This window comes from Narcine bancroftii, chromosome 14 (assembly GCF_036971445.1).
Source record: "Narcine bancroftii isolate sNarBan1 chromosome 14, sNarBan1.hap1, whole genome shotgun sequence".
NCBI lineage: Eukaryota > Metazoa > Chordata > Chondrichthyes > Torpediniformes > Narcinidae > Narcine > Narcine bancroftii.
The window spans coordinates 4,927,561-4,951,642 of NC_091482.1; the positions used below are offsets into that span (position 1 = coordinate 4,927,561).

General features: G+C 44.6%; 1 protein-coding gene across 1 annotated transcript in view; it reads right to left on the bottom strand.

Annotated features, from left to right (window-relative positions):
• ypel2a (yippee-like 2a) overlaps nt 1–24,082 on the bottom strand; it is a 28,062-nt gene continuing 3,980 nt past the window's right edge. The window contains 3 exon segments of the mRNA XM_069911948.1: nt 1–3,334; nt 7,271–7,379; nt 10,450–10,493. Coding sequence (XP_069768049.1) covers nt 3,245–3,334; nt 7,271–7,379; nt 10,450–10,493 — 243 coding nt within the window. The 3' untranslated portion in view covers nt 1–3,244.

Sequence of the window (24,082 nt, forward strand, 5' to 3'; positions counted from 1 at the left end):
TCAGGCATTGCTGAATATATTATAAAAAACATTTTAAATATGAATATTTACAAGAGTACACAATATAAGACAGTTCTGTATATATTAGCAATTTGTTTAAATAGGGGCACAGCACATTATCACACAAGGCAACGTCAGAGGATAGCTTTTGCCAAAGGCAGCCAGAGTTGGAAAAATTCAGATCAAAGCAGTGTCCAATCACAAGCCACAAGGAAGTGGGTTTGCCCACCTTCAAGGCTTCAGGGATTGCTTTGGACATGTGTTTTTTTTTTACATATGTGGCCGAGAGGAAAGACATGGTAAGTCAGCTGCAGGATTGACAATGTACCCACTGACACAATGCAGAGTTCAGATTTCTCTCCACCTTCCATCAGCAAGTCAAACTGGCCACACTCTGATGCATTGTGTTTGGACGGTGGCTCCAAGCGACTTCTTGATCCAGACATACAGGAAACCGCAGATGCTGAATTCTGGAGCAACAATCAATCTGGTGGATGGTCAACGCTTTGGGCTCACCAAGGAATTCCCTTTCTCCCATTGGAGCTGCTCCACCCACTGAATCCCTCTGGAGGATTGTTACATCTTGTACATGCTTCACTCAGTTGGGAAACAAAAAGGCTCTTTGGCCAATCATTCCAATGGTGCCACTGTCACTGGGATGTGCTAGTGCCTCATGGGATGTGTGCAACATTCACACACACGTCACAGTAATGGTACAAAACTTCCCCTAAACACCATCAGAAGAGAGCACCAAGCACTCAAAACTTGTGTTTGTATTTGATGGAGGGAAGGATAGGTACCGCAGAGGGTGCGAGATTTGATCTTGTACCATTCAAGGGCAGTCCAGTGACAAACCTGGTCAAACATTCTCAGTGGTTCATGTCAGTATGTAAACTGAGGTAATTTGGTCAACATTGGAATGGGTGCCTGCACATGAAAGCCCAGAGGTCAGCCAGCTGCAGGAGACAATGGTTTCAGCATTACCCAGCCATGCTCCAGCTATACTGTCACTTGCTCAGTCAATGCAGCCTTGACATTTGCTACAACGGTGGAGTCAACATGACCAAGGTGTTGTAGTCAGATGCAAAGGATCTACTCAGGTCATTGGGGACCTTCTAAACCATTAATGCAGGTCACTTAATGATGGGGAGATCCCCATGTTGATAGAAAAATGATTCCCCATTGATCAAATTACTCACTAAAGATTTAATGACTTAGCTAAGGAATTCCTCTCACTCATCCCTAAAGTATGGAAAAAAACTGGTCTGATACATATGGACTAATTATTAGTCCTGTGCATAATGAAGCAGCTCAAGAACATGAGGCCATTCATCCCCTTGAACCTGTTCTGCTGTTCAACTAAATAATGTCTCTTCTGGATCCTAATTCAATCCAACTGCCCTTTTTTCTGTCAATGCCTCCCGTATCCATTTTAACTACTCAGTCTCTGCAGTTTTCTGGGCAAGAAGGTTCCAGGTTGCCACTTCATGTACAAGGAGTTCCAATGTTACCCCTGAACGTCTTAGCTCCAAGGACAAGGGTTGTACAGTGTTCTGGACATCATTCCTTCATCATCTACAAAGTTATGATTACCTGTATAATCTTATCGACTTTGGCTCTGGTATCAAATCCCTGCAGCCTGATATTCTCATCTGAAAGGACAGCACAGAGAACTGAGCAGAAGCTGTGTACAGAATCCAATCAGACCTTTGTAAAACTGGAGGAAGCAGCCAAACACCAAGCAGTGAGTGATGGTGTTCCCAATATTTCAGACATCCTAACATTGCCTCTACTCCCAATGTCTCAAGAGATTATGACTATCATTGGAAATTAGCAGCCTCACCAAGTTGAGCAAGATCCAATGACTGGTACTTACTATGCAATTCACTCTATCCCTCTGGAGTTTGACATCTTCTGAATTTAAGATTTTAATCAGAGTTTAATGTCAAGTGTTCGGGTATTGCAACCCCTTCATGGATGGGAAGTCTCATTTTTTTGTTTCAAGTTACTTTCCACCCCACGTTTACAGTAGAAGAACAGTCCCTTTCTCCACAAACCGAAGCATCAGTGAAGACAGGCTGAATGCAGAATTAGAAGCTGTGGCAGCAGGATCAATTGAATGGTTTGGAAAGTTGGCAGTGGAGCAAGGAAGAGTTGGTTTTAAAAAAAATTAGATCTACAGCACGGTAACAGGCCCTTCGGCCCACAAACCTGCGCCACCCAAATAAACCTATGTTACCTACAACCCCATGCATGTTTTGAAGGGTAGGAGGAAACATGAACACCTGAAGAAAACCCACACACCACGGGGAGAACGTTCAAAATCCTTAAAGACAGCATCGGATTCGAACCCAGGTCGCTGGCACTGTAATAGCATTGCACTAACTGTGGCGCCCATTAAGTCACTGATTAAAGGACACTGCAAGGTTAAGACCTGCTCTGGTCATGATTCCACCTGCTTCCTGATTTGAAAGAAAGACAAGTCTTTTTGGCAACTTTCATCCAGGCATGTCCACAATGCCCCATGGGGATTTTTGAGTGACCAGTGTACCATCTCATTGGTCCAAATACAGCATATACATAGGAGAGGCCCTTCTGCTCCTTCCCCTCCAAACCACCCCCTCCACCCACCCCCCGAAAACTGTTCCAGTTCCAGTTGGTGCACCAATCAAAAACAGCATCATACTTGCTACGCTGGAGCGAGAGGTGCAGGGTAGCAGACTGGCCTTGGCTCCATACACCAGGGCACTGACCTTTCTGGGAAGACCAAACATCTTCCACTGTGTCCCATACTAGGGTGGGTAAGACACACTGATGCACTGAAGCTACATGACTAGTCAAGGCCTAAAACCTCAACTAGGAATCTCCCGTTTACTTTTAGTCAAACTCCTATCCCACCCCCCTTTTATGCATTTGCCGATGAGGACTGAAGTCAGAGCACTTAAACCGCTCTCAACTTTTAAAAATCAGGGAACAGTAATGGGAAGCAGAATGCCTTCAAGCTTTGAGGTGATCAGTCAGTCGGCACGACAACAGAGAGGGAAGGCCAGAGATATTCAGGCGCAGGAGAAGCAGAAAAGACTGGGGATAATAATGAGAGAGAAACGCAGAGGCAGGCATCTGGCAGATGGAATCAAGCAGCCCAGTTTCCCCCCCCCTCCCATACACGTACAACCAAAGCCTTCAGTTACTTCTCCTGCTACAGGGTTAACAACTCAGCAGTCAGCTGCAGGACCACCTTCTGTCACTCCCAGCCGTTGTCCTTAATCATATGAGCAAGTTCGATAATGTACTTCCCTTCCTTGTACTTCTGGCTGCTCTCAAAGGCATGTTCCTGTAAACAAACAAACAGAGTTTGGTGGTAGCAACAGTAACTTGTTGGAAGAGGTTTTTTATTTTATCACAGCAAATGCAACCTCAGGAGTAACAAACACTGTAGCATGAAGACAAACACCCAACTTTACAAAAACAGCTTCTTTCCCTCTGCCATTAGATTCCTCAATGGACATTGAAGCACAGGGCATCAGCTCAATTTTTTTTTCTCTTTTGCACTAACTTTTAAAAAAAAAATAATGTATTTAAGGACATGTAATTTTTTGCACCTGCAATACCACTTCTGCAAAGACACGTGATAATAAACACAATTCTGATTTAAAACACAAAAGTGAAGACACCGTGGCTGAAGTAAAAATAACGCTGGAGAAACTCAGCAGGTCAAACAGCTTACTTTACATAGCAAAGATAAAATACAGAACCAAGTTTTGGACTTGAGCCCCTCATCAAAGTATGAGCAACATGTCGTCAGGCACCTGAACAAAATAGTGGGGTGGGATGAGTTGAGGGAGGAGCATAGAACCAAAGGCAGGACGTTAGAGGTCGATAAGGGAGGGGGCACATCATCAAATGGGGGGAGGGGGAGAAATAGATCTGTGAATGGAGAGGGAAGGGAGTGAAGAGCTGGAGGAAAGACAAAGGAAAAGAGGGAGAACGGAGTGTTGGCTGGCAGAAACTGGAGAAGTCCATGCTAATGCTGTCCAGCTAGAGTGACCAGATGGAAAATTAAGTGTTGCTGCTCCTCTCATCAGTGATCAGGACAAGGAACCAACAGTTAGGGAAGTGTGATATGCCTTCAAGGCCAGCATTTGTCAATTTCTGACTGCTCGAGAAGACATTGAAATGTGATTTTTAACAACTGCAGACCACCCAGTGATTTCAAGCTTTAAAAAGGACAGACTTTCAGAGGACTTGACGTGCCCCTTCCTCCTCTCTGTCCTCTCCCCACTGAGGGAGTGGTGGGTGTAGGGAACAAGCTGCAAAGGAATTCCACTGGTTGAAGCTGGTTGAATGCAACATTTGGAAGATATTTAGACAGGCATAGGAAAGTTTTACAGGGATACAGGCAAAAAGGGACTGGCTTGGTCACCATGGACAAATTGGGCGAGGGGTTTGTTTTTGTGCTGTAAAACTGACTAGAACCCTCTGGAAGTATTGAAGGAGGGACAATAGGACAGACTAATTTACATTCTTTACCCCTCGTGTGGCCATTCAGCCCATCAAGTCTCTGCCAGCTCCCATAATAATCTAATCAAATCCCAATCCCCTACTTATTTCCCTGTGCCCAATTCTCCAACACATGCCCATAACACCCCAATCCCTGATTGTCTCACCAGCCACCTACACTGGGGATACTTTGTAGCAGCCAATCAAACTAAAAAACCATGGTAGGGAGAGAGGTACAGAAAGAACAAATTCAAAGTCAAGAGAATTTGGAAGATCAGAGAAACATGTATTGTAGAACCAAAGCTATTTATGGACATTTGTAGACACAGGCAAGGGACAGGACATGGAGGGATTTGAACACCTGGAATTTATTTATGAAGAAATTCAAGACATGGCCAAACCTGGAACCCCTGACAACAGGCCTTTGCATTGAAACATTCACTCTTTCCAAGCTAACAAGTCTTTCAGACATTTTCTGCTCTCATTTCAGATTTCCACTATTTGCAGATTTTGAATTTAATAATTAGGGGAGCAACTGGAAGGTCAGAATCTGTATCGAAGACTTTCCACTTCACAAGTCAACCCACCAACGTAGAAATTCAACAATGAGCAATGTCTTCATTATTACAGTACAACTCAGATTATCCAAAATGGTCGGGAACCGGCCAATTTCAGATAAATGGTTTTTTCAGAGAACCGTTACTTTAAAAAGAAACAGCCCAGTAGCAACAGCAAATCACGTGACAATGTTTAAATAACAGCAACAAGGGAAGGCTTTTGAAACATTAAAATAATGTTTAATTCTCAGCAAAGAAAGTGCTGGTCACAATCACTGACACCTTCTGCCCAAGGTCCCCGGTTAGTTCAGCTCCAAAAATATTTTCGGCTAAATGTTTCGGATATCCTCGCTTATTAATTTAAAAAAATTTTTTTTGATAACTGAGGATTTTGGATAATCGAAGTTGTACTGTATTATTTCAATGATACTGAGCCAAGTTTGGTCACAACTGGTTATTCTATCCTTGAACAGCTTCATACTCTAAAATGCCTACACTCCGTCTGTACATCTAAACAAACTCCCAATAGCCAACCATTTCAATGCCCCTCACCATTCCCACACAGTCATTGCCTCATCCAATGCAAGGGCAAAGCCAATATGAAGATGAAGTAAGTGTTCCTCCTGGTCAGCCTTACTCCCAACAACATGAACATCAATTTCTCCAAGACAAAACCCACTTGATTCTAGGAGTTCATCTGTATATTCTGAAGTCAAGTGCAATACACAAATGTGCAGGTGAAACTTAACAGGTTGGACAGCATCTATGAAGGGTAACCAACATTTCAGGCTTGGGTCTTTCATCAGGAACAAGTTAACACTTATTTCCTCAATCCAGACAAAGTATAGCCCAAAAACATTGCTTACCCTTTACTTTTGCAATGACCTGCTGAGTTTATCCAGCACAAGGATTGATGCTGTGACCATTGTTGTTTGTCATCTATATCAATGATCTGAATGGTATTATGGTAAATTGGATCACCAAGTATGCAGATGACACTAAGATTGGAGGTGTTGTGGTTTTCAAACCTTAGAGTGATTTGGACCAGCTGGAAAAATGGCAGATGAAATTTAATGCAGGCAAGTGTTAAGTGTTGCATTTTGGAAGGACAAACCAAGAAATACACAGTAAATGGTAGGTGATGAAGAGTGTGATTAGAATGGAGGGATCTGGAAATACAGAAAGGTGGTTAGGGCTGTAAAGAAAACTTTTGGCATATTGGCCTTCATAAATCAAAGTATTGAGTACAAGAGTTGGGATGTTATGGTAAAGTGGTCTTAGATATTGGTGAGGGCAAATTTGGAGTATTGTGTGCAGTTTTAGTCACTTTACTACAGGAAATATAGTAATAAGATAGAAAGAGGGGAGAGAAGATTTACTAGGATGTTGCCCAGATTTCAGGAACTGAGTTACAGGGAAAGGTTAAACAGGTTAGGACTTTATTCCCTGAAGCATAGAAGAACGAGGAGGCATTTAAAATTATGAAGGGGAAAGACAGAGTACATATAGATTGGCTTTTTCCACCAAGGGTAGGTGAGATGCAAACCAGAGGACATGAGTAAAGAGTAAAAGGGGAAAAAGTGGTGGGAGTGCTGAATGCGGGTTTAATTTTAACATTTAAGAATTTGAAGTTACATGGATAGGAGGAGAGGTGTAGAGGGCTATGGACTGGGTGCAAATCAGTGGGACTAGGCAAAAACATGGTTTAGAATGGAAGGGCCAAATGGGCCTGTTTCTGCATTGCAATGTTCTATGGTTTGATTGAACCTTACTTGATTAGTTTCTATTTATTTACTCTTGTTCATTTTTTCCTCTCCAGACCCCCACCCCCTTCCCTCGTGGTCTCTTCCTGTCTCGCCATCTTTCCCTTTCTGTTCAACACCCTATCACTTCTTAGCTCATCCTCACCTTCTTCTCCACTTGCTACATTTGGTATCACCCCTGACGACTAATCTCAATAAAGGATTCTGACCTGAAACATTGACAAATCATTTGTGGCCTTGTCGCTGACTGATTTGCTGCATCTCTCAAGCATCTCAGTGTTTGTACAGCTTCTTGGCTCATTGGAATAAAGTTCAAGTCTGTTTGCCAAGTGATGATTGTAAAACTCAGCAATATACAGTCAACAGGGACAACTATTAAGCAGTATTCTATTATGCAACCCTCAGGATGTAACAAATTGGACAAGGCACTTCACTGGAGCTGCAACTTACGTATTTCCAGCCCAGTGTGGTTTTGCAGTTTTCACAGTATATATCTGCCACCGCATGCAGGCCCGTGAGTAAAACTCGCTCCTCTGCTGGTCCACAGCCCACGTTAACACTGGAAAGAGAAGCAAATAAACAAGCAGGGTTAATCTCAGCCTGGTCACAAGGTTGGGCAGCATTTTGGGAGATGAAAATAGGGATCACACCCCAGCCCAGCCTTTGCAATGCCTCAGCCTCCTCCCCTCCACCCAAGCAGCTTGCTGGTTCAAGCTTCCAGTCTCCTACTCAAGAACCTATAACTTTAAAAGTTTTGTTTTAAATTATATTTTTTTTAATTTAAACAAACAGCTTGGAAAAAGGGCCTTTCAATCCAAGAGTCCTTGCCGAACAATTACACCCAATTAACCTTGAAACCTTGGTATATTTTGAATGGTGAGAGGAAACCAATAGCTGGCGCTGTAAAAGCATTGCACAAATCGCTACGTTAACTGTGCCACCCCCTATGAAACTCTGGCCAGGATGGTATAAAAATGGTCAATTTAACAGCCAAGGAGCTATATTGCTGTGAGGGAATGTGGTGTCAGAGAATACAATGGCAGGATTTACACCCAATACGCAGGGATGAAGTGAAATCTGTCCCAAGATCATTTGCTTTCACCTAGAGTAAAACAAAATGGGATGTGGCTGTGGAATAAGAGATTCCATCGTTGAGACAAGCAAGAGATGCCAACACATTCTGGTGAGCAGCACTCCTGGGACTGAGAGAACTGAAACACATACCTACCCACAAACAGCCCCTCCCAGCAGCATGTCGACCAATCTGTTTCATAAGCCATGTGCCAAGTTGGAAGGTGGAAATGGTCTGGCAGGAGACAAAACCTTAGACTCAAAACCTTCACTCTTGGCTTTGGAGTTCGACATGAAAATTACCAAGCCAGAGTCACATATCCCTCTGTGTGGAATAGCTGGGGCACCTTGGTTGAAAGTTCAGCCCTTGGTTATCTGATTCTCCCCATAGTATGGTCAGCTGTGCCCTTCAGTGAACACCAGCACAATCAGATGCAAGACTTGGGTGGATCACAGGCAATGTCAGAATGGCAGCTGACAGTGTGAAAGGGGCCATGAGAAATCTATTTTAGAAGATACACAATTTCAGGGTGTCACATACATTATGATCAGAGAGTTAGGAGGTGCAGCCAACATTGAAAAAAGTTGAAGGCAAAATTTCCCTAAATTATGGACCACTCCAGGTTTAGAGGAAACAAGAGTACACAAAGTGCTATAGAAACTCAGCATCCTGTGTGACTTGCTAATTTTTTGATCCTACATAAAAAAAATTTTACCCTCCAAGGAGGTAAAGGAAATTAGCATTGGTTTTATAAAAAAGCTAATGGAGAAATTAATAGGACTGAAAGCTAATAAATCCCCAGGGCCTGATGAACTGTATCCTGGGGTTTCCTTGTAGGAGCTATGGTGGACATGGATGTCCTGGTTATTATCCCTCAAGATTCCATACAGAGCTATTTCTGCAGATCAAATGGTAGCAAATATTTAACACACCTTTTAAGCAAGAACAGGGAACAATTGACTAGTTAGCCCAACATTGGCAATAAGAACATTGCTGGACTCTTAATAAAAGAGTGGCAAGATGGCAATTAAAACATAAGGATTGGGCAATGTGGATTTATGAAATGGAAATCTCAACCACGAAATATGTCAAATTGTAGTTTGCAACATTATGGCAGCGTATCTGGACTTTTAGGCAGCTTTCAAAGAGGTATCATCTCCGAGATTATTTAATGGTATCGGTGGATGATACACTAGTTATGAATGAAAATTGAAAGCCAGAAAACAGTAGAGATGTACAGGCAATTTTCAGATTGAAAGGCTATGACTAGTATGGTGCTGGGTTTTAGGCACGTACAATCTACAATGGTTTCTATGAAGGAAACATTTAAAATATCCAAGTTCACTGATGATGCAAAATTGAGTAGCAATGGAGATGGTGAAGAAGCTACATAGAGCACATACCACCCAAATATACCCATGTGACCAACTTTCTAACCCTGTTCATCTTTGGAATGCGAGACAAAACTGGAGGAAACCTATGCAGTCACAGGGAGAACTCCTTTCAGACAAGGACAGATTCAAGTCAGGTCACTAGCACTGTAATTGGGTTGCTCTAACGTCACTGAGAAGTGAACAGGCAAGGCTAAGGGAGATGGAAGTTAAAAAATTGAAATCACTACTTTGTTGCTGCATCTTCAATTTGGACAACTAATCAGATGGTGTTCATTGCAAGTTGACTTGAATCGAGAGGCCTTACTCCAATTACACAGGCAAGATCACAACTAGAATATTATGTTGAGCAGCCATTCTCAACTTTTTTGGCTATGCCCGCACCCCCCTCCCCCAAGGACTGCTCAAAATTGATGGTTCCTCTTTCCTGTGAAACAGTCAAGTTTTGGTTCCTTCGATACTTCTCTCCTACCGACTACATAAAAAACATTTGTTACACAAGGTGAAAAGAAAAGAAAATAAGGCTTTTGACATGCAAAGATTCAACAGCTTGATTCATGAAGATGGAGGATTTGTCAAATAAGAGATTTTGATAAATGATTTCATTTCTACAGGGTATTGCCAAGGTCGATGTTGAGTTGACATTTCCCCTGGCCGAGGCGTTCTTAACTAGGGGTTACTTTCTCATGGTGACAGGCTCCTTCAACCTACAAGCCCATGCCACCCAATTACGCTCAAATGATCTAAACCCGCAGCATGTTTTGGAAAGGTGGGAGGAAACCTGAGCACAGACATGGGGAAAGCACTGCTATGCTAACTGCCCTTTCAAAATAAGTTTAAAAATACTGTGTGGCAAAAAAATTTTTGGCATCCACTATCCAAGGGTAGCAAATACAAAACGCTGGGTATATGCAAGAAAGGTTGACAGACTTTGACACATTTAAAGGAAAAGGCGGCATTTGGGATTTGTGCAGGAAAGCGGGACCTTAGATGCTGGAATGGTAGAGCAACCACAAACAGCTGAACTATCTCCTCTCAATTGTATATTCCTTGAAAAGGAAGGCAGAAATTTAAGGCAGGGAAATGAGATGGCATGCAGGGCTAGTTTTCCAGGCTGAAAGCTGTGAGGGAATTTAGACCTATGGCCTTATTCCCACGATACTCACACTGAATTGAACAGGTACGCTCGGCCTTGGCTCCCTTGAAAAGACTGCAAAAGGAATTGGAAACAAAAATCATTGACGAAATCTTTCAAAGGCAAAAGAATTCCAAGGAATCCATTACGATGCATTGATCCATTCAATTTCACTAACTCAGACATAGAAATGTAAAAACACAATGCTGGAGAAACTGCTGGTTAAACAGCGTACTTAACATAGAACAGATAGATACATAACCAACATTTCGGGCTTAAGCCCTTCATCAAGATCTAACTTGCACACAGCAAACTTTCAGAAGCAGCAAGAAAATTAACAAGGTCTTGTTTATGTTCTTGCTCATGATCAAGAAATCTCTGGGAAAACAGATTGTTCTTCATTAAATTAATGATCCAAGACTATTCTCCACAAATACATCTTCAAAAGGCAGCACCCTCACTCAACATCCCAAATCCCCCCAACTCACTCGACATCCCAAATCCCCCCAACTCACTCGACATCCCAAATCCCCCCAACTCATTCGACATCCCAAATCCCCCCAACTCACTCGACATCCCAAATCCCCCCAACTCACTCGACATCCCAAATCCCCCCAACTCACTCGACATCCCAAATCCCCCCAACTCATTCGACATCCCAAATCCCCCCAACTCATTCGACATCCCAAATCCCCCCAACTCATTCGACATCCCAAATCCCCCCAACTCATTCGACATCCCAAATCCCCCCAACTCATTCGACATCCCAAATCCCCCCAACTCATTCGACATCCCAAATCCCCCCAACTCATTCGACATCCCAAATCCCCCCAACTCATTCGACATCCCAAATCCCCCCAACTCATTCGACATCCCAAATCCCCCCAACTCATTCGACATCCCAAATCCCCCCAACTCATTCGACATCCCAAATCCCCCCAACTCATTCGACATCCCAAATCCCCCCAACTCATTCGACATCCCAAATCCCCCCAACTCATTCGACATCCCAAATCCCCCCAACTCATTCGACATCCCAAATCCCCCCAACTCATTCGACATCCCAAATCCCCCCAACTCATTCGACATCCCAAATCCCCCCAACTCATTCGACATCCCAAATCCCCCCAACTCATTCGACATCCCAAATCCCCCCAACTCATTCGACATCCCAAATCCCCCCAACTCATTCGACATCCCAAATCCCCCCAACTCATTCGACATCCCAAATCCCCCCAACTCATTCGACATCCCAAATCCCCCCAACTCATTCGACATCCCAAATCCCCCCAACTCATTCGACATCCCAAATCCCCCCAACTCATTCGACATCCCAAATCCCCCCAACTCATTCGACATCCCAAATCCCCCCAACTCATTCGACATCCCAAATCCCCCCAACTCATTCGACATCCCAAATCCCCCCAACTCATTCGACATCCCAAATCCCCCCAACTCATTCGACATCCCAAATCCCCCCAACTCATTCGACATCCCAAATCCCCCCAACTCATTCGACATCCCAAATCCCCCCAACTCATTCGACATCCCAAATCCCCCCAACTCATTCGACATCCCAAATCCCCCCAACTCATTCGACATCCCAAATCCCCCCAACTCATTCGACATCCCAAATCCCCCCAACTCATTCGACATCCCAAATCCCCCCCCACTCGACATCCCAAATCCCCCCCCACTCGACATCCCAAATCCCCCCCCACTCGACATCCCAAATCCCCCCCCACTCGACATCCCAAATCCCCCCCCACTCGACATCCCAAATCCCCCCCCACTCGACATCCCAAATCCCCCCCCCACTCGACATCCCAAATCCCCCCCCCACTCGACATCCCAAATCCCCCCCCCACTCGACATCCCAAATCCCCCCCCCACTCGACATCCCAAATCCCCCCCCCACTCGACATCCCAAATCCCCCCCCCACTCGACATCCCAAATCCCCCCCCCACTCGACATCCCAAATCCCCCCCCCACTCGACATCCCAAATCCCCCCCCCACTCGACATCCCAAATCCCCCCCCACTCGACATCCCAAATCCCCCCCCCACTCGACATCCCAAATCCCCCCCCCACTCGACATCCCAAATCCCCCCCCCACTCGACATCCCAAATCCCCCCCCACTCGACATCCCAAATCCCCCCCCTCACTTGACATCCCAAATCCCCCCTCACTTGACATCCCAAATCCCCCCTCACTTGACATCCCAAATCCCCCCTCACTTGACATCCCAAATCCCCCCTCACTTGACATCCCAAATCCCCCTCTCACTTGACATCCCAAATGGAACAAGCTTGAATTTCTAGAGCAGAATTTGAACCCATGCTTTTCAGATTCACTGGACCACAGATTTGGATCCACAAGCCAAAACTCAAGGAGCAATAAGAGCCTCACAGAACATTAGTGAGGTGCAGTTTTCCTGCTAGGTTTCAGATGATCAAGCATGAAAATTTTTGCACAATAAAGGCACAGCTTTGAGCTGGCTATAATTTGTTTGAAGAAAGAAATTCTGACGGCAGGAACAAAATCCATACTCATTTCTCCCCCCCCCCCCCTCTCCACTTACAAGGTAAGTGGTTTTTAAAATGCTTCACAGTAATAACAGACAAAAGTTGATAGATACCAAGCTGAATTTTAATCATCACCTTGAAAGAAAGAGATAGAGGTAAGCCTTGGCAGCAAAAGGCAAAGCCACCAGTGACCAGGAAGGCATCTCAATACGGTGGGGAGATAATTTTTAAAAATAGACACTGGGGAAGGAGAACAAAGGGGACACGGGTGTGTCAGGACTACTAGATTGCCAATTTCCAAACCTCAATCACAGTGTGGTTGAGAGAAAGAAAGGCTGGGACTGACGGTGAATGAAATCCTTTGTGAAGTAAAGGGAGCATGAGTTATTTTCCTTCTCTGCCACAAGCTGCCTGCTCTCTAAGAGGAAAGTAATTCAAGAGGGATCTGTACCCTTAGCAAATGATTTAAGGAAATCGGTTTTAAAAAAAATAAAGGTCTCTCATTGACTACTTAGAACTGGGTAAGCAAGACTTGTTAAATTCAATAGTTCTCCACACTATCCTGCTTGTTACATGGGTAAATGCCACAGGCACTATTGCTGTTTGTGTAGTCCCTGGACTTCTGCACTCACACAAGGAAATGTTTAAAGAAGGTGGGGGAAGGAAAATATTGGATAACTGCTCCATGTGGAGCTCATTTCCTCAGGGTAACAGAGGTGAATAGCATCAATTCATTTGAAGGGAAACGGTAAAAATACTAATAGGACATGATAATCAGGCAAGATGAAGTTTGAGGAGGGACACCACAGACCTGTTCTAAATTTGGCAATTAACCTTTACCTACAAGGGTGATGAGAGGTTGGCATCACTAGTTCAGCACATCCACTGTTAACAGAAGCTCTTTGTTCCACCGACTTCCCCACCCCCTCTCCAGGTAAAGGGAGTCTAAAAAATAGGGCACAGACAAGAGGGGGAAAGGTTGTACAAAAAAAGGACATCTTTCCTGAACAGGGACTAGCCTCTGTGGAAATGGTAGAGGTGGGTATTATTGCTAGGAATTTGGGAAACTACACGGACACGAAAGATTTAGAGGGTTATGGGCTGAACACAAGCAAACAGGAGTAACTTTGGTAAACCACTTGATCGGCAGGAATCAGTTATTTCAAAGGGCCAATTTCCATGCTGTACAATTCTATGATTGCAAGCTCTATTCCTCAACTGGTTGTCTTGCCGACATGATGGGTTCTAGAGTATGAAGTATCTAGAGTACTGCTTGATGCTGAGTTTCTCCAGCTTTGTGCGTTTTACTTCAACCATGCAGATTTTCCTCTTTTACCTCTAGGATGAAGGAGCCATCTTTTTCTGTCGCTTGCCAGTTGCTCAGTATATAGTTTTACTCCAGTCACAGAAGGGGTTTCCTGCTGTCCTATCTCTGACAGCAGAAACCTTCCTGCAGCCAGGCTCTTTCCCCACTCAAGTGTTGCACAGCACTGTAATCGTTCAGATTTAACAAGTCTTAACCTGGTTTTCAAATCCCATGCCCATAACCTCGAGTCCACAAACACCCCCCTCCCCTGCCCCCAGCAAATTCATCCCGTCTCCCAGTTGCCCCTTCAAATCCCGTGATGTCTGTAAGGAGTTTACAGACTTGTGGGCCTGTTCCTGTGCTGTATGACTAAATGAAAACATTCATTAGCCTTCCATTCTTTTCAGTGATTTCCTTTTTCCCTCCACTAGCAACCATACCACAAGCTCCATGAATCATCTTCAACACACTACCCCTCTTCCCTCTAAGACCATTCTTAGAAACCTACATCCTTTGACCCAACTTTTGATCACACAATGCCCTGCCATTGGCTTGGGTCATTTTGCTCAGTGTTATGCAAACACAAATTAATGCTTGATTTCCAAATGGTACCATAGAAATTTAAAAACATAATTTTTGCATTTAATTGAACACAAATCATTTCAAGCTTAATCTTAGACCAGAAAACTAAGTTTCAAAGTGGGATGGCCTATGTAGTGACACAATGCTGGCTCATTTTTCTAGAACCATAAACAGCTTGTGTATTCACTGCCAACTTCCTACACTGGCTCAGGCTGGCAGTGTGAAGCACTGCAAAGCAAGAGCAAACAAGCTCCCAGCTCTCCCCTTCGACATGCCCCATTATTTGGTCCTAACCCAGTTCAGAGACCAACGCAACCTTTCTTCAACTCCACCAACAAACACCCACAGCACATTAATGCCTGACCAGTCAGAATGGAAAGGTCAGATGAGGAGGACAGTGATGCAACTCTAATTTGAGTTATTATCAAGGAATAATACAGAAATGTAATATTACAAGAAATTTCCTTCTGTCTGGTGCAAGGCAAACAAAGAGTGGCCATTATCATTGCCTGGCGTCCTTTATAGTACGAGAAGCAAAAGAGACTTCCTTTCGTCACTGTGTTTCTGTGGATTTGCCTCCACCACTCCCACAGCCTCTGCAGTTTCACGACCTCCAGTTTAAACCGTCAGCAACCAGAGTTCCAGATCCAAAGCTTCAACACTATTAAGAAGCCTCAAGTGCCTGAAGGCCTTTGGGAGCCCTTTTTGCCCTCAACAATCTGTTCCATGACACCTTCAATCAAAAGACGCTAACTGCCTGTAGCCTCTATGGGTCCTTCAGTTGTTGAGCCACAATGGTCACCACCCAGCTAAGCCCATCGCTGGTCCTCTGTCCTGGTCACTATCCTTTTGTGTTGACTGCTTCACAACAGGTGTGTTCTCCCAGTTTCGGTGCCCTGCATTGCTCCCCCAGAGTCCAGTTCCAGTCGAGCTGCTGGTCAGAGCTCCAGAAACCCAGGATCCATCCCAACTTCTGGTTCTGTTTGCAGTTTCTCCATGAACTGTGTGGGTTTCCCCTATGTGTTCCAGGCCTCTTCCATGCCAATGCACAGGGGTGGGGAGAAGAGCTTCTTACCACCCCCTCAAAGATTTTTAATCCCTCAGAACACCTCTACAATTCCCCATGAAAGTGAACATGAAATTTAATGAGACTTTGAAAAAGAGACTGAAGGAGAAAGGGCCAAATGGCATCACCAAATACATTATGGCCAAGGTTGGCAATGCAGACTTAAAGAAATAGGGTGGCAGCACAAGCCACAACACAAAAAGGCAGACCCCTCCAGATGTTAAATACCCGCCTCAAGTCATGAAGCGATATACAGGTACTCCCCAACTTATGATCATCTGCACATGACCGAATTTTATTTTTATTTATATAATTTACACACACACACACGAAAAAATATAAAATTTACGCTTTTATGTTGTATTTGACGATAACAGGGATTCAGGGCATACTTGCCTTATTAGTCAGCATTCCGAGGTCTGTAGGCTGGGCACAGCCATCTTGATTCCTGTGCACACACGTGAGACTTCGGTAGGGGCATGCATGGTAGGTTTGCATATTGGAGTTCGGTTGGCGCATGCGCAAGAGTTAAGGGCGTGAATTCAATATTGTTAGGGCTCTTAACTTTCATGCATGCACCAACCGAACTCCAATATGCAAACCCACCATGCATGCGCAGAGGATTCAGGATTGCTGCGCCCAGCCCAAGGACCCCGGGACACCAACGAAGTATCTGACATATATGCATTCCAAGATACAACCGGTCATCCAGAACGGAACATGGACATATGTCAGTACAATCGCCACACCAAGATCACCAAAGTAGATTATGTCATTAACCAATTGGAGACATTGTGAGCAGCTTCAATTTGGGCCAGTGTGGCTGCGTTGAGGCAGCCAGCACCTGGAAGATCAGCAACAAGCAGAACAACATCCTCCCTTTGTGGGGAAACATTGCCAGTGAACTCCCAGGTCAGGGCATTGCTCAGTTGGATGGACAGAAGGTTTGCATTTTGACCAGCCTTCACAAGGGAAGGCCCAAACATTTCATATCCAATAAATATGCAATGCACTGAAGCAAACTGGCATACAACAACTTCCCATGGACAGGAATAATGATTTCACTCATTAATTTTAAGAGACAAGGGTAGGTGTTGACCAGGGAATTTTGTGTGGTGGGGCCTTTAATCCTTGGAGGCTAAGGGGCAATCTAGGGGACTGATTTACCAAATCTTTCAGAATCTGCAAGGAGGTGGCAGGAGCTTAGTTTTATTCAGAATCCTTTCACTGCAGGCTTTGGGTTTGGTCACAGGGTGAACTGTGAGCTGGCATCCCACCACCACTTTGGCCAGATGGAGATACCAGCTGTGACTCCAAAATGAGTGCCTGCACTGAACCTTTGCCTCCACCACAGACAGGAAGTGGACTCATTTTCAGACCTTTGTCCTTTCTGGATTGCCAGTAGTCATCTGTCTTCAATGACACTGCACTCAGTTCACAATAAAACATCTCCCCCTAGTGCAAATCCAGTATGTGAATCTTCCAATAGAATGCCATTCAGCCCATCAGCCCAAAAAAAGGCAAAGTTAAGAGATCTGGGAACAGTTCAGTACATCACATGAACAGGATATTTGGCCCACAATGCCTGTGCCAAATACAGTGCCCAATTTAAATGAAATCTCTGCAGATTGCAGAACACACATCTCTCCATTCCCTGCATGTGTGTGTATCTGGAAACCCATCTGGGATTGTATTCGCTTGCACCTACCATTATGTGCAAAAATATTTGCCCATTTAGCTTACCAAAACATTCCCTGCAGCTTTGATATTTTTACTCTGGGACAAAGATTCTGATCATCCACCCTAGCTTCTCTTTTTTCTTTGGCTTGGCTTCGCGGACGAAGATTTATGGAGGGGGTAAAAGTCCACGTCAGCTGCAGGCTCGTTTGTGGCTGACAAGTCCGATGCGGGACAGGCAGACACGGTTGCAGCGGCTGCAGGGGAAAATTGGTTGGTTGGGGTTGGGTGTTGGGTTTTTCCTCCTTTGCCTTTTGTCAGTGATGTGGGCTCTGCGGTCTTCTTCAAAGGAGGTTGCTGCCCGCCAAACTGTGAGGTGCCAAAATGCACGGTTTGAGGCGATATCAGCCCACTGGCGGTGGTCAATGTGGCAGGCACCAAGAGATTTCTTTAGGCAGTCCTTGTACCTCTTCTTTGGTGCACCTCTGTCACGGTGGCCAGTGGAGAGCTCGCCATATAACACGATCTTGGGAAGGCGATGGTCCTCCATTCTGGAGATGTGACCCACCCTGCGCAGCTGGATCTTCATCAGCGTGGACTCGATGCTGTCGACCTCTGCCATCTCGAGTACTTCGACGTTAGGGATGAAAGCACTCCAATGGATGTTGAGGATGGAGCGGAGACAACGCTGGTGGAAGCGTTCTAGGAGCCGTAGGTGATGCCGGTAAAGGACCCATGATTCGGAGCCGAACAGGAGTGTGGGTTTGACAACGGCTCTGTATACGCTTATCTTTGTGAGGTTTTTCAGTTGGTTGTTTTTCCAGACTCTTTTGTGTAGTCTTCCAAAGGCGCTATTTGCCTTGGCGAGTCTGTTGTCTATCTCATTGTCGATCCTTGCATCTGATGAAATGGTGCAGCCGAGATAGGTAAACTGGTTGACCGTTTTGAGTTTTGTGTGCCCGATGGAGATGTGGGGGGGCTGGTAGTCATGGTGGGGAGCTGGCTGATGGAGGACCTCAGTTTTCTTCAGGCTGACTTCCAGGCCAAACATTTTGGCAGTTTCCGCAAAGCAGGACGTCAAGCGCTGAAGAGCTGGCTCTGAATGGGCAACTAAAGCGCCATCGTCTGCAAAGAGTAGTTCACGGACAAGTTTCTCTTGTGTCTTGGTGTGATCTTGCAGGCGCCTCAGATTGAAGAGACTATACCTGTCATAATTTTACAGACCTATCAGTTGCCACCAAATTGCCTTTTGGCAATATTTTCCAGTTCATAACATTCTGCTGTGACTCTGCCCTGCCCTAATTTTAAGATACAGCAAATGCATCATCTGTCAGCAAGCCTGAGAACATAACAGCACAATACAAGCCCTTTGTCCATCGATGTTGTATCGATCTACCAAAAAGTACCAAACCCTTCCTACCCCATAATCCTTTATTTTTCTTCCATCCATATGCCCAAGAGTTTCTTAAATGCCTAAAATGTTCCACCACCCCTGGCAAGGCATTCCAGGCTCCCACAACCCGGTGCAAAAAAATGACCTTTGACGACTCTCCTAAACTTCTCTCCCTTCGTACGGCCCAGTAACAAGTCATTTTGGCCCACAAACAGTGGGAGGAAACCAGAGCTCTCACCCCCCCCCCCCCCTCCCCGAGGAAACCCATGCAGACATGGGAGAACATAAAAACTCCTTACACACAGAGCAGGATTCAAACCCCAGTTCCAATCACTGGCATTGCAACAGCATTGCACTAACTAGGTTGCCCATGATCCTCCTCTCGTGTTTGCTTTCCAGAGCTGGGTGTCCACCTTATCTATGCCTCTCATTTTCCAATCCAGGTAAATCTCCTCTGCACCCTATTGATAGGGATATGCAATAGGCTTCTTTGTTAACCCCCAAAAAGGAGGCTGCCTTGTCAACTCCTTCCTAATCCTGAGCCCAGCTCCTTTTGAGATGCCATCATCTTTGATCCCTCTGCAGTTTGGACTCAAATGGAACACTCCTGCAAACTGCCTCAGGTCCTTAATCCACAGTGCTACTTAAATACACAGCATTGATGTTATGGTGCAATCAGCTTGTTTTTAATGAAGTATCCAGCAGATGGAATGAAGGCAAGCAAGTCAATATCCTGAAAATACAAACAAGCTACTGGAAATTTTCAGCAGGTCAGGGTAGCAGATCTGAAGAGAGGAACAATATATAAAAAGCAAAATCTTTCAAACCACGTGAACTCCTGGTAGAAACATACCAGCTCACCTTTCTCCAGGGTGCCAAGTGGAGGGATACGTGTTCAGACACATGATGCATGTTCAGCACATATGTATGTGCAAACATACATGTTATAACCATCTTATGGCATTACTAGAAAAAAATAAGTCTCTTTGGTTTATTGATTATTCAGGAATTTGATGGCAGAGGGGAAGAAGCTGTGCCAATGAGTGCTCATCCTCGGACTCCTGTACCTTTTTCCCTTCCCGACGGTAGCAGAGTGAAGAGGGCATGGCCTGGGTGGTGGGGGCCTTTGAGGATAGAGGTAAAGACTCCACCTCATGTAGATGTCCTCAATGGAGTTAAGTCTGGTGCCCGTGACGTTGCAGGTTGAGATAACAACACTCCTGAGTTTATTCTCGTCATTGGGGCAGGCTATTCTCCCACAGGAGCCATCATATGACACCCCCCCCCCCCCAGTTTGGAGCTCAGTGCCTCTTCATCAGGACAGGGTAGTCTGTTGTCACTCCACCCTGGCCAAACTCAACATTCCCAGAGAGACGAATGGTTCAGAAAAGGGGTTCTCCTTCAGTCACACACTAAGCAGAATAGGTTCTCAACTATCTTCCAAGGTCAGCCAGCAAGACTCAGCTGCAAAACCATCAATTCAAGTTGGCAGCAACTCCCTCAGAGCACCAGAGCCAATTCCAAGACAATAAACCTCACCTTCAGCATTGATTATAAACTAGTAAAGCACTGATTTTATGAAAGTGCTTGAAGGCATCACTCAAATTAACTTCAACTTTGTAACTGGCGACACCACTGCCAGATTGATCACATACTTAGTAATGTTCACTTGACTGATGCGGATTGAAAAAAAACAAACTGCCTCAGAGTCTCTGCCACATAATTGTTGCTATGTAAGCACAAGGTGCACATGTCAGTACCTTGCCACATTCAGTTTGGGTGCTGGGTCCTTGTTTTTTGAAGCTTAATGCAAGATAGGGCAACTTTTTTTTAAAAAAAAATCAGCCAAATCACAAGGATATTAACCAATAGCACAAGACAGAAATCTAACTCTTTAATGATTAAATAACACACAAACTGGAGTGAATTGCAATCAATTGTCTTGACCATTTAAGATTATCAGAAATGATTAAAACAAAAGCTCATCACATTGGAGATCTGCAAACAATCAAAACAGATATCTAATCCACTGGTTAAAACAGGTCTGGGTTCGTCATCTTATAATTACTAATCAAGGAGAATTACTGCTTGCAATTAGATCAGGCAGCATGGTTACCACAACACTATTTGACGTGGACATTACCCCTCCATAAATCTTCGTCCGCAAAGCCAAGCCAAAGAAAAAGATTACAGCACCAGCAATCAGGACCTGAGTTCAAATCCGGCCCTGTCTGTAAAGAGTTTGTACGTTCTCTCTCTCTCTCTTTTTTTTAATATTTTTCACACCATAAATCACATTAGCCATGATATACACTATTTCTTTTTCACACATATACAGTGACTTTTTCTCCCCCCCCCCCCCCTTTGAGTTTGTACGTTCTCTCCACGTCTGCATGGGTTTCCTCTAGGTGCTCCAGTGTCCTCCCACCCTCCAAAACATACCAGGGGGTTGTAGGTCAATTGGGTGTAATTGGATGGCACAGACTCGTGCTCCAAAAGGGCCTGTTACTGTGCTGTCTGTATAAAATTATGAAAAATAATCTCGAACCCTTTATTTCTGTGAGTGAACGCCCCATGGTTAAAAAATAATAATTGCCCTATCACGCAGCCCAGAATCAGGCCTACAACATCCATACCAACCATTTATTCCATCTACCCCAATCCCATTTTTCTGCACAAGGACTATCTTTTATGTGTGGCCAATTTGTACTAACTGGATCTGACTTTATCATATCCCACTGGCAGGTTTCAAATACCAACTACTAAAAAACATGCTCCTCAATTCAAAGATCTAAAAAATCTACCTCTCCTTCTATTTTAAGAGATTTTGATTACACCCAGTAGAACTGGACAGATGGCAATAGATGTGGGGACCTAGCAAGGGTCATCAGTTGAACTAGAGTCGAAGCAAGAGGACCATGCGGTTTCAAGTCGACTGCAGGTGTCATTTAAGAGAAGGTTGGATGTGTACATGGAGGTGAGGGGGTCGGAGGGTTATTGGCTGAGAGCGGAAGGTTTGAGCTAGTGGAGTTGTTCTAGTGAACTGGTGCGGACTCGAAAGGCTGACATGGCCTGTTTCCACTCCGTAAATGGTTATATGGTTGGTGGGGGTCAAAAACCTTGCTCTTCCATGAATAGCAATCACATCAGCTCATCAGCTGTTGAGGTTCTGAAATGTCGTCACTGCTGTAACTAAGGGAATGCAGGAGCCAATTTGCTCACAGCAAGTTCCCATACACAACATAGGAAATGAGAATGAAAGCTTTGCATGTGGAGAAGGGGATAGCCATTTGCCAGGGAAATTAATCCCACTCTTCAGAAACTTCCTTGGCCTTCAAACATTCCTCAGCTTTTGGTCAGTGAATAATTACACTCTCACCACCAGGCACATTCTCGACCAGTTATCCTCATGGTGGTCACAGAACATTTAAGATGGGGCACAGTCTGAAATCAAAAAATATATATATATTTTTTAAATTACACGTCAGAGTGAATTATGAAAGAAACCAACTAGAGAGGAGCCTGGATAATATCCAGGGGGTTGGAGGGTTATGGACGGAGAATAGGTGGGGGAATGTAGTGGAGTTGTTTGAGTGAACCAGTGTGGACTTGAAGGGCCGAGATGGCCTGTTTCCATGCCATAAACTGTTATATGGTTAAACTTGGGGGGCCCATAAACTAAGCAGAATCCCAAGGGAGCTATAGCCAAAAAAAAGTTGAGAATGGCTGCTCTAGACACACACTCCCCAGAATGCTGCCCCACTCTTGACATTTTGTTAAGAATGGTGGAAAGAGAAAGAAAGTAGCATTGGCCAGTGTCTGGGCTCACCGAAAGGTGGCAAAAATCATTCTTGGTTCACAGACACAAGGAATCCAGGTCACACCAACACTGTCATAATGTGCAATAGTAACTGTACAGTACAATTTGCATACAGCTGTAAAAGCTAGTCTGTTCACTTTACTGCCAATTCAATTTAAAAAAGATTTATACAGAAATGAACATCAGCCCTGATGCATCAGGTGAGTATCATGGTTCTGAGGACAAGAATCAAATAGTCTGTGCCTTTCTCATTAACTCAGTGGATCTAATTGGTGCACATTAATATTAACCAGTCCTCCCTATTCCTTTCTTATTGTGACAGGTACTCCCATCCATGCCCAGCTGAACAGAAGGTAATAAGTCGTTATTCAATGCAGAAGATCAAGTTTTCAAAATACTGATGCCTATTGCAGCCATCAAGTAGAAGATACCAAGTATCTCCCATGTGGCTGTGCCAGTGACCCCACTGCTCACGGGTGGATAAAAAGTAATGAGACAGAAGGTTCCAGTGATGGACTGAGAGGGGCAGGGAGTGGGAGGAAGCTTGGTGATGCAGGAACACTGCCAGAGCAGCAACAATGAAACATCAGAGGCTTCAGAATCAAGAAGGAGAGTGATAAGTTGAGGTCAGGAATTACAAGAGGCTTCAGAGGAAGAATACCAAAAGAAAATTTGCAGCTTGTAGGAAAAGCTCTTCTGCCCCCCCCAAGACCAAAATTAGCACCACAATTTCTCTGGCTGCCAAGCAACAATGAAAGATCTCAGTGAAGGATCCAAAATTTAGCAACTAGAACCACGCCACCACCACCTTCCCCCCTCATCCCCTAGCACAAAGTTCCACTTCCATGTTCCCACCCAGCACTTATGGATCACCTACACCCAATTTGTCCTTCATTCAATGGGCAAAAGCTCAGAGATGAAGGGCTAAGGTTAAAGTCCTACCCAAGTTCCAAAACTTCAGCTTGTGAAACAGTGGGCACTTTTGACCACGTCTATTAGGCAATGGTCAACTGGAATATCCTGCAGGATGACAAAAGATTTCCCGGGATAGACCCCTCAGGCACATTTCAAAACCATTTAACAAAATTCCAGAGTGAAACAGGATAGACTACCACCCATTTCAATTCTCCATCCCATGTCTGTCCACAGTCTCATGTACTGCCAGATTGAGACGACCCATAAATTGGAGGAACAACTCCCATCTTCTGAATGGGCACCCTCCAACCAGATGGCATTAATATCAACATTTGGCTTTTGCTAACCCCACCCCCTGTTTCCCTGTCGTCTCTCCAT